The following is a 16,206-nucleotide window of genomic DNA, read 5'->3' on the forward strand; positions in this document are numbered from 1 at the left end:
AGAAATCGAGATCTCTTGTTATCCCTGCCAGAGAATTGGAGGGGGATGGTAAAGAATGCTTGTGGTAGGCAGAGGCACCCTGCAATCAGCCTGATTACAGCAGATGGGAAATGCTGGGGACAGGAAATTAGCCTCTACTGTTGAGAAAGCCCCGGAACAGTCCTCAGAATGGGCGGAAGGCTCTGCCATGCCTTTTTTTACCACTGAGAAGCCCCCGGAGCACAACTGTGCAGAATAGGGTTGGGAAGCACAGCTGTGGACATGGGGCCCCTCCCCTCCCCACCCCCTCCAGGCCCAGCATTGGCCGTTTTAGGAGGAGGGGTCGACATGACCAAATGTGGCCATAGTACCCGGTAAATGGTGAACACACACACATATAGGAAAATCCTTCCAGGGCCGTCACGAAACCCCAAAGGTCCATGAACATCTGGATGACCACAGGTGGACAACCCCTGGGCTAGACAGTGTTCCGATTCCTGTGTCCCAGTTCAGCTGGGTTCATTGTTCCTGATTTGTGAATGAACTAGCAAATTAACTCATTAATAGTTCTGAACTTGTGAATTCACTCAATACTTTAAACAGTCTGCTGATCTTGATTTTTTTTTGTCGCCTCCCCTTCGAAGGCCAGGGCCAAATGCAGATCTCAACGGACCACAGAGACAGTCCCTGCCGACATGGCTCAATCGATCCCTCCTGTGCTGAGAAATCCCACAGGATCCGTAAATCTCCAGGGATGGACTCCTGTAATCCCCCGCCCACTCTCTACAGAGCACCTTCAAGGCTTTCCTTGAAGTTGTCATTTATTTATTCATCCTGGGGCATGTGTGTGACGTAGCCAGGAGATCCTACGATTGTCTGCCTGCTGGGCAAGAGACATGCATTGCCTGCCCTACATCATGACCCCGGGATTCCTCGGGGGTCACTCCCCCAAGTGCTAGCCGGGGCCAACCCTGCTTTGTGTCAAGGATCTGACCGGATTGGGCTTCACCGGGCTATTCCGGCAAGCTCAACAACGCTGTGGAATTGCTCCTGAAATGGACACAATGCCCATTGCCTGCACACAGGTTAGCCTCCCAAGAGATCTCAGGCTGCTGGTGCAGGAGACCACAAATCTGGGCTTGGCTCACTAGCCAGTAACCGTTCGCGATGGTCACCAACCCCTCAACTTCTCAGAGCCTTTAAGCATGTTGATTTCTTTGCTTTTACACATTGGCCAAAGATAGCGTGCCAATGGCTGGCAACTTTACGGATCCTGCCCTTGTTCCTCCACATTTTGTTTCTGTTTAAAACAGTGTGGCATGCCTCATTGCTAGAACTATCTGTATGGTTTGCGGCAAATTAATGGGAGCTGCACAGTCACTGGAGAACAAAGCATCATTGCGGGACCGATTTCTACCACCCTGGGGAGGAAAGGAGGAGAGAGGGGTAAATCGTGCATCCCCTTCCTGCCACCTACCGTGAATCGTTGGCGCCAAGAGCATTGTGAGGAAGAACAGCTGTGGAGGCCACATGACTGTGGGCCAAGACTTCAGGGCACTTCAGCAAGGAAAGTTTCCAAAAGAAATGGCCAAAAAAATCTCTCTCCGCAGATAATCCTCCCAGAGAGATCCGCTTTAATCCCAATTACGAGGCGGAGGGGGCTAGCCCCCAGGCCACAGGCCTCGCACTTGACGTCCCCGACTCAAGACCTAGAAAGAAACAGAAAGGGAACGGTTAGGCAGGATCCCTGCAGCGATCTGCTGACTCAAGAACGCAAAGGACACAACTCCGGGTCACAAGAGGAGGCTCCTAACGAGGCCACGGGCCCTGCACACCTGCCTACTATAGCCTCGGGTGCACCCTCTTCTTTCGCGTGTCCCGGGCTATGGAGACCCACATTTGGGACCCCCCCCCTTAAATTCCAAAGGACACAAACAAAATACCTGATTAGAACGGCTTTGCCCCTAAAGTCTCCCGTTCCATCCCATTTATTTCTCAGGTAACCCTGCGATCACATCCCAAATGCGGCCTCAAGTGCTCGCTCGCACACAAAAGAATCAGAAGAATGCCACACCATGACGTGTTCCAAGTCACATTAATTTATTTAGGAAACACAGGCAGATCCTTACTGTTATGACAACACAGCAGGAAAAGTCGAGAATCCTGGTCACAAACAGCCAGGCTTCCCAACCTCCAGGCCGCCCGCTATTCCAAGCTATCTCAAGACAGTCGCGACCAGCAGCAGCGGAAAAAAGTTATTAGGATTATTTACTATTATTATTGTTGTTGTTATTTTATTTATTACCCGCCTCCCCCCAGAGGCTCGAGGCAGGTTACAACACTCCATAAAAACCCGCAATATGATCCATTAAAACACTATAAAACCAATCCTCCCCATAAAACCAAGATGAAGTGGTGAACCCCCCCTCCTGGCCTAAAACCCAAATCTTCAACACCTCGAGGGGACGGTGCAAGAGGGCGCTGATTAGCTTCACTTCCGCCACTCCTCTGGGGGGCCCTGATCTCCCTTGCCCCCCGGCCTCAACCGCAGTCGTGTTGGAAGAGCTCCGTCTTGCAGGCCAGGAGGAATGCCGGCAGCTCTCCCAGGAGCTCCTTCCACCAGGTCGGGACCAGGACCGAAAAGGCCCTGGCCCTGGTCGAGGCCAGGTGAGCCTCTCTGGGGCCAGGGGTGACCAGTTTCCATACCCCCCTCCCATATCAAATTTCTATACCGCCCTTCCATATGACTCATAAGTAATAAGTAAAATGTTATAGGTTATAAGTAAAATGTCTAAGCAAACAGACGGAAATTGTTGGAGATGTTACAAAGCTGCTGGATCCTTTTTTTCGTGTGGTGGAATTGTAAAGTTGTAAAAATAAATTGGACAAAATTCCATGATAATCTGGAGAGTTGGGTTTGATTCCCCCCTCTTCCTCCACATGCCGCCAGCTGGGTGACCTTGGGCAAGCCACAGTTCTCTTAGAGCTGTTTTCACAGAGCAGTTCTGTCAGAGCACTCTCGGTCTCAGCTACTTCACAGGGTGTCTGTTGTGGGGAGGGGAAGGGCATGTCATTGTAAGCCACTTTGAGACTCATTTGGGTAGTGAAAAGCAAGGTATAAAAACCAACTCTTCTTCTTCTTCAGGTGCAAGGCATGTGTGAGTGCCCTGAAAGAGTGTGGCAGAACGGAGGGACAACCAAAGGCCTACCCATGTGGGGGCCCCTGCAGGCACCTGCTTGCTCCCTCCCTCCCTCCCTCTTACAAGGGACCCAAATGAGGTGGAGCGTGTCCCGGCAGTCCTGGGTTGGGGCCTCCCAGGGCGGTGCATGTAGGCCCTGGGCGTGTTGTGCCCCTCTTAACGTCCCTGGCCATCCACTGCCGTTCAGCACCATGGAGTTTCAACATGTTTGTGCTGGGAGCTTGAATGAGCAAGGGGATGGGGGGGTGGGGTTGGGACCCAAAGGTCCATGCGCTTGACTGAGGCCAAGAGGGCTGTCCAGATCCCTAAGAGCGACTGTCCTGAGCTGTCAGTATCTATCACACATGGCAAGGCTATAATTATATCCATTATGTCGAAAATGCTGTCAGAGCTGCCCTCAAGAGGCTGCAGGGTGTGCGTGATATCCCTGCCCGGCCAGTTGACTTCCGAGTGCTTCATCTGACAAACCTGTTCAGACAGACAAACACGCTCTCCGTTTCCGTTCCCCAACGGCCGAACCGAACCGCTTCCCCCTGGATGAGAAGGAGAAGAACCCCCTTCTCCTCTGGTGGCAGCAATCCCTGCTGAACTCGTAGGCACCATCAGATTCTCCCCATCTAGGATTCTCTAAGCCAGGGATGGGCAAACTGTGGCCCTCCAGATGTCAATGCACTACAATTCCCATGAGCCCCTGCCAGCTTTCACAGGGGCTCATGGGAATTGGAGTCCATGGACATCTGGAGGGCCACAGTTTAACCACCCCTGCTCTAAGCCCTCGCAGGGACTGGACAGGTGTGGTTTCTCCACCTCCCACCTCCTTCCCACCTTTCAGAGGCTCCCAGTGATCCATCCCTTCTGGATCATATTTAGGATGTTGTCAAAAGGTCCCCCCCCACACACACACACAATTGGGTCACTGACAAAGACATCTCACTCTGGGGATGTAAGGAATCCCTCCCCCCCCCCTCAGGTAGTCAACGCCACCTCCCTTGTCTGCCAGGGGCCTCCTGGCGAGGACTGCATTACCCATGTGGAGGGTGGCCAGTTGACTGTTAGGGTGATTCTGCAATCTATTTCACTGCATCAACATTTCCAATTAGATGCTAATTTGTAGGAAAGGTTAGGGAGAACGGAGGCGGATTAATGATGTGACAAAATTATATTCTTTAAAGTGCCAACTTAATTTTTAAAAATTATTATTTTCCAACCCACAGAGATTGGAATGACCCATCTAACTGCTGTTTCTGCCTCTCTTGTTTTCATTGCCGACTGATCCCATTTAATCAGTGAGTGAGAACGATCCGGGATCAAGGTTTCTCTCTCCCACAGGCTCTTCTTTTTCCTCTTGGACCCCCGACACCCAACCACCAGTCATAAATAAATAAATATATATCATAAATATCTAAATAAATATATAATAAATAAGAGTGAAAAGGCAGGTTAGTGGCAAGGCAAAAAGATGTTTGCACGTCCTTAGAGGTTCAGAATCAGACTCAAGGAGAGGAAGGAAGGGGCCCCCCTGCCTTTTACTCCTCAAAGGAGTCTCAGAGTGGCTTACAATCGCCTACTCTTCCTTTCTCCACAACAGACTGAAGCTGAGAGAGCTCTGAGAGAACTGTGACTGCCCAAGGTCACCCACCTGGCTGTGTATGTAGGAGTGGGGAATCAAATCCCATTCTCCAGAAAAGAGGCCGCCGCTCTTAACCACTACAACAAGCTAGCTCACACAGTTGTCATAAGTTAAAGGTGCCACTGGGCTCTGATTTTGTTTTGTTGTCCAGTTGTCCCAAGTTCATCGTGGCTTGTTCTAGTTACCAGGTGAGCTCCCTGCCTGATTTTACACAAACTGAAACGGTTGACTTGGCATCGGCAACCAGCCCTCTCTGACAATGATCGAGCGAAAACCACTGGAATGCTATCACCTTCACGCCCAATTTGTCTTCCAGATGTTTTGCCACAACAGAGTGGCCAACGATGCCAGAGGAGGCAGGGAGAATTCAAGCAGGACAAAAGGGAACAATCTATTACCCAGCTGGAAGGAAAGATCTCCCACGAGAATCACAGAATCATAGAATCATAGAGTTAGAAGGGGCCATACAGGCCATCTAGTCCAACCGCCTGCTCAACGCAGGATCAGCCCAAAGCATCCTAAAGCAAATATCAAAGTCATCTCCATCCCAGATTCAGGCCTAAGAGGGGCAAGGGGACCAGCAAGGAACATCTGAAGGAGATAACTGGAGAGGCTTAAATATTTATGACTTTGTTTTGCCAAGATATGTTCCGGCAGGTGGGCGTGTCAGCCTTCCATACACTTAAGCCCTGTTTGATCCCACTTTTAAACTTCTCTAGCAAGCTAACATTCTATTTATTTATTATTTAATTTGTATCCCGCCCTCACAAAGTCTCGGGGCGGCTAACAAAGGAGTTTACAATGAAACCTGTGGATTGAAATAAAATGATTATAAAATAAGGAATAAAAATACACATTCAGCTCCTCCATAGAGTCTGGGGAACTTGGCCGATATTGGGGCCACCTGCCTCTTGGCTCCATCGGCCAAGAACAGGCAAGAATATACAGAGCCGTTCTAGGCTCAGCTTTATTTCAGTGGGCTTAGACTAGCACAGGATTGCACTGCATGGCATCCGTCTGTCTGGTGAAGGAAAGGGGCACTTCCTCTTTGCAACATGATGCCCAGCTTGGCAGGGTCCAAGTGTCCCCGACTTTTAAATGTTTATTTTACATTACTATTACTATTACTATACCGCCCTACCATGTGGCTCAGAGCGGTGTACAATATACATTTACAAAATAAAAAGGATATTAAAACCTTAAAACAACAGATAAAATATTAAAATCTCAATATCTCCGTGGTTTTCCAATGTACCTGTCAGAGGACATTGTCCATGGTGCATTTCTAGGGCAGGCCCACTGGATGTTATTGGGATCTGTGGCCCCAACCAGATGCTTGGTTAGGGTAGTTCAGAAGGGGGGGGGGAGCCAAGCCTCATTCTTTATTTTCTTGAAGGGGGGGGGGAAGAGGAGCCAAGCAGGGAGCCTCTTGAGGATCGAAAAAGGCACAGAAGGGAGAAAAAATCCAGGACCGACAGACATTGAGAGAAATTAGGGGCTTCTCCTTTAAGGCAAATTTATCACATGACCACCTGTGGCCAATCACGGGTCCTCTACCACGGAGGAGAGCCCAGATTCAAAACAGCCTTGAAATATTGAGCATTAAAAGCACTCCAAGATATTGCTCAATAAAGGTAGGGTCACTCCGGATCAATCCTTCTTGCTGTAAAAGGAAAATTAAAATTGCCCAAAATCCAAACGGAAATCGCATTCTGTGTAGAGGGCAGGGACTGAATCGACCTGGGGATGGAATAAAAGCTCTGTGCAGTTTACACCCTGGTCTCCTCCGGGAGCTCCTTCCACCAAGAGGGGCCAGGACGGAACTCCATGGGATGGGATCGAGCGACCTGTTCCTTTTGGTTCCAGCCTGCCATGAATCCCAGGACAGGAAGGGAAACGCCCGTCATTTCTGGCCTCCGTGGCCTCCTCTCCGCACCTGCTCCCCAAAGGGACAGCCAGTGTCACAAGCCCCTAAGAGCACCAGCTACTGATTGCTGTTGACTGCTCTGGCGAAGCCTTAGAGAGAAGTCATAATCCTTCTTATCACATACTAAGGTTAAATCACAAAGTCAAGGGGGGGGGGGCTGTCCAAGGACGGTGGGCTGCCTCCGATCGTTCCCTGCACATTCAAGTGTCAGCAGAGTGACGGCCTTGGTTATCCTCCAAGGGATGTCAGAATCAGACCTCTCACTTTATGCTGGACTGCGGCGATCCTTTTCAGACACAATAACAACTTCTCCCCAAGAAAACGCCTCTGACATCCATCCATCCATCCACCCCAAATGTCAACATAAGTTCCTGAACGCATGAAGCTGCCTGGCACTGAGTCAGGCTGTTGGCGCTTCTGGCCCCGGCCCCAGCCCCGGGGGGGGGGGGGAGACGACACTCTCCCTAGTGGGATCTGGGCCGCCCAGGATTTCAAGCACTTCTGGAGGCCTTGTAAGACAGAGGCCAGGAAACAACATCAAGTAAGAAGAAGAGTTGGGTTTTAAACCCCTCCTTCCCAAAGGAGTCTCAAAGTGGCTTCCATTCGCCTTCCCTTCCTCTCCCCACAACAGACACCCTGTGAGGGAGGGGAGGCTGAGAGAGCCCTGAGATTACTGAAGAAGAAGAAGAGTTGGCTCTTATATGCCGCTTTTGTCTACCTGAAGGAATCTCAAAGCGGCTTAAAGTCGCCTTCCCTTTCCTCTCCCCACAACAGACACCCTGTGAGGGAGGGGAGGCTGAGAGAGCCCTGAGATTACTGAAGAAGAAGAGGAAGAATTGGTTCTTATATGCCGCTTTTCTCTACCCAAAGGAAGCTCAAAGCGGCTTACGTTAGCTTTCCCTTTCCTCTCCCCACAACAGACACCCTGTGAGGGAGGTGAGGCTGAGAGAGCCCTGAGATTACTGAAGAAGAAGAAGAGTTGGCTCTTATATGCCGCTTTTGTCTACCTGAAGGAGTCTCAAAGCGGCTTCCAGTCGCCTTCCCTTTCCTCTCCCCACAACAGACACCCTGTGAGGTGGGTGAGGCTGAGAGAGCCCTGAGATTACTGAAGAAGAAGAGGAAGAATTGGTTCTTATATGCCGCTTTTCTCTACCCAAAGGAAGCTCAAAGCGGCTTACGTTAGCCTTCCCTTTCCTCTCCCCACAACAGACACCCTGTGGGGTGGGTGAGGCTGAGAGAGCCCTGAGATTACTTCTTGGTCAGAACAGCTTCACCAGTGCAGGGATGAGCCCAAGGTCACCCAGCTGGCTGCATGTGGGGGAGAAGTGGGGAATCAAACCCAGCTCACCAGACTGAAGCCGTTACTCTTAACCACTACATACACCAAGCTGGTCTCCGTACTTGCAAACCCTGCCAGCCACTGAAACCCAACGGATATGGATTTAAACCCCCTCCCCCAGTAATATCTAAATTGGAAAGTGGAGGTGGGTTTTTTTTTAAAAAAGAAAATTTAAATTATTAATTTAATTTAAACCTATAATTGATTAATGCGTTATTACATTACTAGCCTTAAAGCCCGCTGTAGGAGAAATAGAACGGGCTCTAGCGGAGCCCCCTGAGAGGTGAGGGGGTGGCTCCCCTTCCCCTGTAGGACTTATTGGCGGGCTGGGAAGGCCGGGAGTGCAATGGCAGCAAGTTCGCCAGAGCATTCCTGGCCAAGCTGGGCGGCCAGGCCCTGTCCGGACTGTGGCCCAATCAAGAGGTGCTTGGCGCCTCCCAATTGGGCCAAAGTTTGGACAGACCCCGCCCACTCTTCGCCCACCTACCCCTTTGATTTTATATCATACAGCAAAACTGTTACAGATATCATATCAGCCTCCCCCCACCCCCATATTCTGCACCATTGTGCCACTTCTGGGGTTTCTCAAAGCTTGAAGAATATTTCAGTGGTTTCTCAATGGGGAAAAAATTGAGAAAGGCTGATTTTGACATTCTTAACAGTTTCAATATTTTATACATACTTTCTCTTAAATGCCATTTTAATGTCTTATATGTTTCACCATTTCCGTGTTTGCTGCCCTGGAGACCATCACTGGATGGAAAGGGAGCACAGAAATGTTTTCCATAGCCAAGTTTCTCTGCCAGCATGGCCGCTTTCAGAGAGGGAACGGTCACCCCCCAAAGGGCACGGGTCAGGGGGAAAGCATGGCTGCTGACACGGAGGGGGTACAAACACTTTCAACCCGTGAAATACCAAGGGAGGGGGAAAGAAAGGCGTAAGGAGCTGCTTGAGAAATTGGCCCCCGCATTTGTTGTTTATTTATTCTGTTTGTTTATTTACCACTCCTCCCGGACTCACCATCTTGGGGCGGTGAACAACAATGGAATATTCATCAACAGTAAAACAGTGAAATTTGCAGTATTAATAAAACCACAAAACAACCCGCACAAACATTAGAACAGAAAATCAAGGGCTGTCAGCACTAGTAGTAGAAGCCACAGCTAGATGGATGGAGATTTAAACAGCACAGATGTTGCTAGGAAGGTAAGTCTTGGAGGGAGCGGGGATGGAGGACAGGAGGGGGGGGAGAGGCCCGATTTCTTATTGTAGATGGCATTTCAACCGACCTCAAAAGTAAGCCTGGTGGAAGAGCTCCATCTCACGGGTCCTGCAGAACTTAGGAAGTTCTGGCAGGGACCTGATCTCTCCAGGGAGCTCATTCCACCAGGCAGGCATATTTCTTTAAGGCCTGGGCTTATTTCTTCCGGGCCAAGAATCCCTAGCTGGTGGGTGCTGCTGGAGCGGAGTGCTCTCTGCGGATGGTATTCAGTCCCTCAGACGTGCAGGGCGGAGACCGTGCAAGGCCTTAAAGGTGGAGACCAGAACTTTGAACCAGATCTGGGAGCCAATCCAGGTCTCTTCGCCCGCGACAGGATCCTTCCCCATTTCGTCCACCCCAACTGCAGAGCCGCTAACCTCCAGGGGGAACTGGGAGATCTGCTCTTTCAACGCATCTCCGGACAACCAAGGTCGGTTGCCTTGGGAGTTAAATGGGTGCTCAGCCTCAACATCTCCAGGTATTTCCCAGCCCAGACCTGCAAACCTAGCCAAACACTTAGTGGCAACTCATTTAGTCCCACTGACAAACATCACACAAGACTCCTGTAGCATCATAAATAGCGTCTCACAAATGGGGGCAATCCCACAGCACCATGGTGTCGGGCATCCGGAGCCTCCGGGGAGCCTCCGGGGAGGGCGGTATATAAATTGAATGAATGAATGAATGAATGAATGAATGAATGAATGAATGAATGAATGCACAGACGTAGAAACAGCCCTGGAAAGAACGTGCTTGAAAGAATGCAAATGCTTTTGCAACCTCGGCAGGAGCATGCACTGTGACTACCAGGAGAACCAACTTGCAAGAAGGTATGTTGATTTGGCCCGGCCATGCTGCAAACAGGGATGTACGCTTCCATCTATTGCAAGGGACAACAGAAAGCTGAATGGGCTATCCAGGGTGCAGTGCACGGCTGACATGATATGAACGCAGAATGTTCTCCCAGGTTGCAGGAGTAACAGGGCCGCGCAGGCCTCGCCCACACCCTGCACCTGGAGGTAAAACGGCGGGCGGAGTGAGCACAGCCCTTGCTGTCTTGCAGGGCTGCCTTCTCCTTAGTCACTGCCTTGGGGGCTGGCTCCAGCTGCAGCAGGACACCTGTGAAAACATCCTGTCAGCCCTTCTGGGAACTGATGTGATCAATGAAACTGCGGAATGTAAAATCCATTCCCTCTGGTTAAATGGACCGTTTTCCGCAGAAACTGATAGGGCTGAAGGGGCCGTTCCTTCTGAAGGAGGCAGGAGAAGAGATCGGGGGCAGGACATTTCCTGGAATCCTCAAGGGCTGTTTCTCAGGAGGAGCCCCTGAACTGAGAGAGCCTTACGGTGGGTTTGCTGTTGAACACTTGGGTGTGCTCTGCTGACACAAGGCCATTTGCCCATAGAGCTCCGTCTTCTTTGCCTTGACCAGTAATGGTGCTTCTGCTTCCTGATACCCTTTCAAGAGACTGAACCCGTCACTTCCTGAATGAAACTGAGATCCTCTCCCACCATGAGAGCCAGCGGGCAGAGATTAAGAGGGGAGGCCTCCAATATGGCGAGCCGGTTGGATTCCCCACTCCTCCACATGCAGCCAGCTGGGTGACCTTGGGCAAGGCACAGTCCTGTTAGAGCTGTTCTGACTGAGCAGTTCTCTCAGAGCTGTCTCAGCTTCACCCACCTCACAGGGTGTCTGCTGTGGGGAGAGGAAGGGAAGGTGATTGGAAGCTGCTTTGAGACTCCTTTGGGTAGAGAAAAGTGGGGTATGAAAACACCCCTTCTTTTTCTAAATTGCAGCCCTTGCACATTAATCCTTTTTTCTTTTTGCTTTACAGATCTAAACTTGGACCCCAAAACCTCCTTATCAACCAGAAGGCACTCTGCACATTCCCAAAGGGAGAAGATGCCAGGTTATCTCCGTTCCGATACCCCACAGAGTCCCATAGGGATTTTGAGTATAATAAAAGGGCGGAGGTTGGGCTGGGTACCTCCAAAGATTCAGGCATGTGTGCTGTTCTCACGACATAGGGCTGCTGTCGTGGGGCTGGGATATTCCCATAGGCGAGGGGGAGGTGGGGCTTGGGTGGCTGGACTCCAGTGTGGCCCAATGCCTCTAATGCCCCCACCCTCCACAGCAGCCCTTTTCCCCCGAGAAACGTATGTGTAGTCTGGAGGTCTGCTGTAATTCAGAGAGATTGTAAAGTCCCTCCTGGGGATTTCAAAGTCAGCTCTCCCTATCTATCCCAGCATCACAAGGATCCGTTTTTACAGCTGCCCCTCCTCCCACCACTGCAGACCAGCCTAAATTCTAATGGGAGGCAAAATCTCCATTTTCATCAGAAAGGACATGGAGCCTAAGACTAAGGATCCATCTTATCCAGCCTCCTGTCTCCCCCAGGGGCCAAGCAGTTCCTCTGGATCCTCTGGACACAGCGTAGAGACCGAGGCCTTCCTAAGAACAACAGACGAGCCCAGCTGGATCGGACCAGGGGTCTGTCTCGCCCAGTATCCTACCTCACCCAGGGGCCAACCACTTCCTCCGCAGGGCCAACAAGAGGCTACAGAGGCCAAGGCCTTCATAAAGACATTAGAAGAGCCCTGCTGGATCAGTCCAGTGGTCCAACTCACACAGTGGCTGGTCAGTTCCTCTGGAGGGCCAACAACAGGGCAGAGAGGCCGAGGCCTTCCCCTGATGTTGCCTCCTGGCTCTGGGATCCAGAGGTTTAGGGCCTCTGGACATGGAGGCTCCCCTCAGCCACTGTGGCTAGTAGCCACTGCTAGACACTGCTATCCTCCAGGGGTCTAGGGCTCTTTTAAAGCGGTCTATTCCTGCAGCCTTCACTACATGCTCTGGCAGAGAAGTCCACATTTTAATCACCTTTTGTGCAAAAAAGTATCTCCTTTTCTCTGTCCTTAATCCACCACCCATCTCCTTTCCCAAGTCCACAGGTATGAAAACTGGCTGGGCAGGGGGCTGCCTAACTGCAAGAAAAGGCAGGTGCTGAAGAAGCCACGTCGGAGATCTTTGGCAAAGCACCTGAGGCATCGGGTGAAAGGACAAAGGCCGGTGTCTCCTGAGAGCAGCCAGTGGGAGGTGCTGCACCCATGGATATTCCTGGCAGAGTCCCGGGGCTGGGAAGGGGGAGATAGCACCTACATTCCGCTTTCCTGACTGATGTTTTAATTTGCTGTATATGTATTTTTAGCTCTGGTTTTTAATAGAAATATTAAAACCCCACATAATTTAAAATATAATCAGACAAATTGCATATTCCGGCGGTGTGGGAAAAAAAAAACCCAGCCCAACTTCCTGCCTTACCTCCAACCCCACCCCGGTGCCTCAGGGAAGTGGTGCCACCTCATCCAGATGTAGCTTGATCTTGTCCTGATGGCTCTTGACTATGGATTTTATGGTGCATTTTGAATGATGTTGTTTTAATTGTTAACCTCCTCGAGAGCCCCGACTGGGCAGATGGTGGGAGAGAAACTCCACAAATAAATTCATGCTGCAACAAAATCAGAGTCCAGGGGCAACTTTAAGACCAACGAAGATTCATTCAAGGTGTGAGCTTTTGAGTGCAAGCCCTCTTCCTCACGTGAAAGCTCACGTCTTGAATCAATCTGTGTTGATCATAAGGGTGCTACTGGACTCTGATTTTGTTGTGCTGCTTCAGACCAAAACAGTGACCCACTCGAATCTAAACTTATGGTGCTTTATTTATATAATAAAATCCAGCTTTTAATAGACTTTGTAGTCCTGTAGCCTTCAAAAAGCAGAACGTTATTTGCTGACAGAAAAAGGGAAATTCCACTCTTGGCAGTTCTTAGAAAAGTTTGCATGCTGGCAACTAAACAAAATGGGGGGGAATCAAATTAAGAGTGTTTTGCCTCCAATTGTACAAAAGAACAGGATTAAAACATTATTGTCTTGGTAACAGGCTACCTGTCCCCTCCACTCTGCTCCAAAACACACACATGAAACAGCCAGGTAGCCGTTTCAACAGGAATGGTGAAAATTAAGTTTAATTGTCTTTCAGATCTGTAAGATGTAATAAATTTCTATTAATGCTTAGGAGCAAATTAGGTTTAATGATCATTGCTATTTTTGGCTGCAGGGTGACATGAAGTTTGAGTGTAAAACAGATTTATGTTTTACACTAGAACGGTTTTCTTGCCAACTCTCCTTGAGTTAACCTTTTTTACACCTCAGAAGTCATTTAATATAATTTCATTTCTAATAGACCACAGGCAAACAGAAGCATATTTGCTGCTATCAAATGAAAATTTCTTTGGGGCATATGAAATGATACAGAATATGCATACCTAATGTCTTTATAAACACCGGGAAAGATACAGTGATAAGGGAACAATCATGCCGTACGTTTAATAAAGGATTTCCTGTAGACATAAAGATTAAGAGAAACATCTCTCCTGATTGATTGAGACGTCTAGCCTTGTTAGTCTGCAGCGGAAGGAAAGAGCAAGTGTCTGCTGGCACCTTAAAGAATCACAAAACTTGTTACGAGGAACGGGCCGTCATGAGTTACTGCTGCTCACTTCTTCTGAAGTAGTGACTCACGGAAGCTCACAGCCTGCAACACGTTTTATTTGGCTTTAAGGTAGGGCTGGACTCTGGCTTTTCTCTCTCTCTCCTGATTGTGAATGTGAATGCCACTCCGGTAAATAAGGAGGTGTACATCAGCCTTTCTGAACATTTTTACTGTTGAGAAACATTTCTCAGGCTTCGAGAAACCCCAGAAGTGGCGCGATCAAATGGAATATGTTTGGGAAGCAGGGCTGTGGACACGCCCAGCTGGGGCTCCTCCCCTTCCCACCTCTTCCAGGCCCAGCATTGGCATTTGGGGGGTCAACATGACCATATATGGCAGGGGTAGTCAAACTGCGGCCCTCCAGATGTCCATGGACTACAATTCCCAGAAGCCCCTGCCAGCATGGCAGGGGCTTCTGGGAATTGTAGTCCATGGACATCTGGAGGGCTGCAGTTTGACTACCCCTGATTTATGGCCATATCATTGAATAACAATTAAAAAACATTAATTAACTCCCATCCATTGAAGAAACTATTCCAGGGCTGTCAAGAAATGCCTCCCCTCTACCAGAAAGTCGGGTCTACATGGATTCAAGGATGGATTTGTTTTAGAGCTTATTCTTTAGAAAAAAAACGTCTTATGGCAGGGTCTTCAGCCTTTTTGAGCCTGTAGGCACATTGGGAATTCTAACACACTATGCTGGAGGCAGCCACAAAATGGCTGCTGTAGGGGGTGGAGCCTACTACAAAATGGCTGTCACAGAATACCTTCAGTCACACAGTGAAGATCCTTGTGCGGCTGCCAAAGTCACATTAAAAAAAAAATCAATACAGCCCATCAGAAACCTTGCAGGGCAAAAGTTTCACTCGGTCTCTTATCTCAAATGCTGCCTCCTCAAAAAAAAAAAGGATTTTTATAAAAATGGAGGGAAAGCGAAATCTATTCTTAGAACAACCCTTTTATACTGAGCAATAGGGATCCTATAGAGCAGGGGTAGTCAAACTGCGGCCCTCCAGATGTCCATGGACTACAATTCCCAGGAGCCCCTGCCAGCATTCGCTGGAATGGTAGTCCATGGACATCTGGAGGGCCGCAGTTTGACTACCCCTGCTATAGAGTATGGGGTTCCCAAAGATGGTGGTACACCCTCTGGGGGGAGGGTTGAGGGGCAGTAGGGGGGCAGTGGTTTGACCCTTCCTGCTGCAGCTGCACACACCAAGGGGGAGACAGCCCTGCTGGACTTGGGTGCCTGGGCCCTGCCTACTGCTTCTTGGGCACTGCTGCCTGTTTTGGCTCCCAAGTAGAGCTGCTTGTCACGGACTCGCCTGCTGTTTTCGGCCCCCTATTAGGAGGGGTGGGGAGGGAGGGAGGGAGGAAGATCCCCGGTCAGCAAGGGTCACCCCTTGGGAGGTCGCAAGGGAAGTCAAAGGAGCGGGAGCTCACATGCCCCAGGGTGCTAGTTCTAGGTAGGGCAGGGCTGGGCGTGACAGCTGACAGCCTGCCGGGAATTTTTGACCATGTTGTCCTGTCAGAAATCATGGGGGTAGCCGAGGAGGCCTCTTAAGGTCATGAAGCTGGTCTCCTCCGGGTGTGTAGGAAGTGGGTCTCCCCAGAGGCTCGTGGCCACTCTCTTGGGCAGTGGCTCGCTTGGATCTTTCGATTCATTTCCTCCTGCACTGGGCGAGGCCTCTCCATGGCGAGGCCTCTCCATTAAATGGGGTTGCCAACCCCCAGGTGGGGGCTGGAGTTCCCCTGGCACTGTCATTCCTGTTTTCTTCATTTGCCTCTGGGTAGGAGTGACCCTGGACTTCCCCTGTGGTCTCCCTTCCCAGTGCTGACCAGGCCAGCCCTGATTAGACAACGACAGCCTCAGAAGGCGGGCCGGGTGGGATCACGCTCCTGATGAGCTCCTTCCCCTCCTCAGACTCCGTCCTTCCCAGGCTCCACCTCAGATCTCCAGGAATCTCTTAGCCCAGGGTTGGCAATTTCCCACTGCCTCTCCACCCCCCCCCCCCCACAAAAAAAGGCCTTTAGAAATGGCATACATAAAATATGGCCGCTGCACAGCAAAACAAGAAGCGCAGTCAATATGGCGTGCTTTGATTTCACAATGGACCTAACACAAGTGGGTGTGTGTGTGTGGGTGGGTGGGTGTGCATGTGTGTGGGAGGCACTAGGGATGTGATGTGGGAACCAAGGGGGCAGCAGCCCCCCAAAGTCTGGGAACCACTGCTGTATCGGATAGATACCGTGACCCTTGGGCAGGAGGAAAAACCCTCTAGCAAAACCCAGAATAAGATGACAAGATGTGTACAGCCCC

General features: G+C 50.2%; 1 protein-coding gene and 1 long non-coding RNA gene across 18 annotated transcripts in view; one reads left to right on the forward strand and one right to left on the reverse strand.

Moving 5' to 3' along the window:
- Positions 1-16,206, reverse strand: part of ADGRL3 (adhesion G protein-coupled receptor L3) — an 808,020-nt gene that overhangs the window by 516,442 nt on the left and 275,372 nt on the right. For all 16 annotated transcript variants that reach the window (XM_077346366.1, XM_077346369.1, XM_077346357.1 and 13 more), the window contains exon 3: positions 1,457-1,688. In XM_077346366.1, the coding sequence (XP_077202481.1) occupies positions 1,457-1,511 (55 nt within the window). In that variant the 5' untranslated portion in view covers positions 1,512-1,688. The remainder of the gene's footprint in view (positions 1-1,456; positions 1,689-16,206) is intronic.
- LOC143841919 (uncharacterized) lies at positions 9,553-12,521 on the forward strand. Of its 2 annotated transcripts, none has more exons than XR_013232944.1 (3): positions 9,553-9,814; positions 11,172-11,246; positions 12,279-12,521. It is a non-coding gene; the product is annotated as an uncharacterized LOC143841919 (long non-coding RNA). The 2 variants fall into 2 exon arrangements; XR_013232945.1 differs by lacking the exon at positions 12,279-12,521 and adding an exon at positions 11,735-12,075.

This window comes from Paroedura picta, chromosome 7, assembly GCF_049243985.1.
Source record: "Paroedura picta isolate Pp20150507F chromosome 7, Ppicta_v3.0, whole genome shotgun sequence".
Taxonomy (NCBI): Eukaryota; Metazoa; Chordata; class Lepidosauria; order Squamata; family Gekkonidae; genus Paroedura; species Paroedura picta.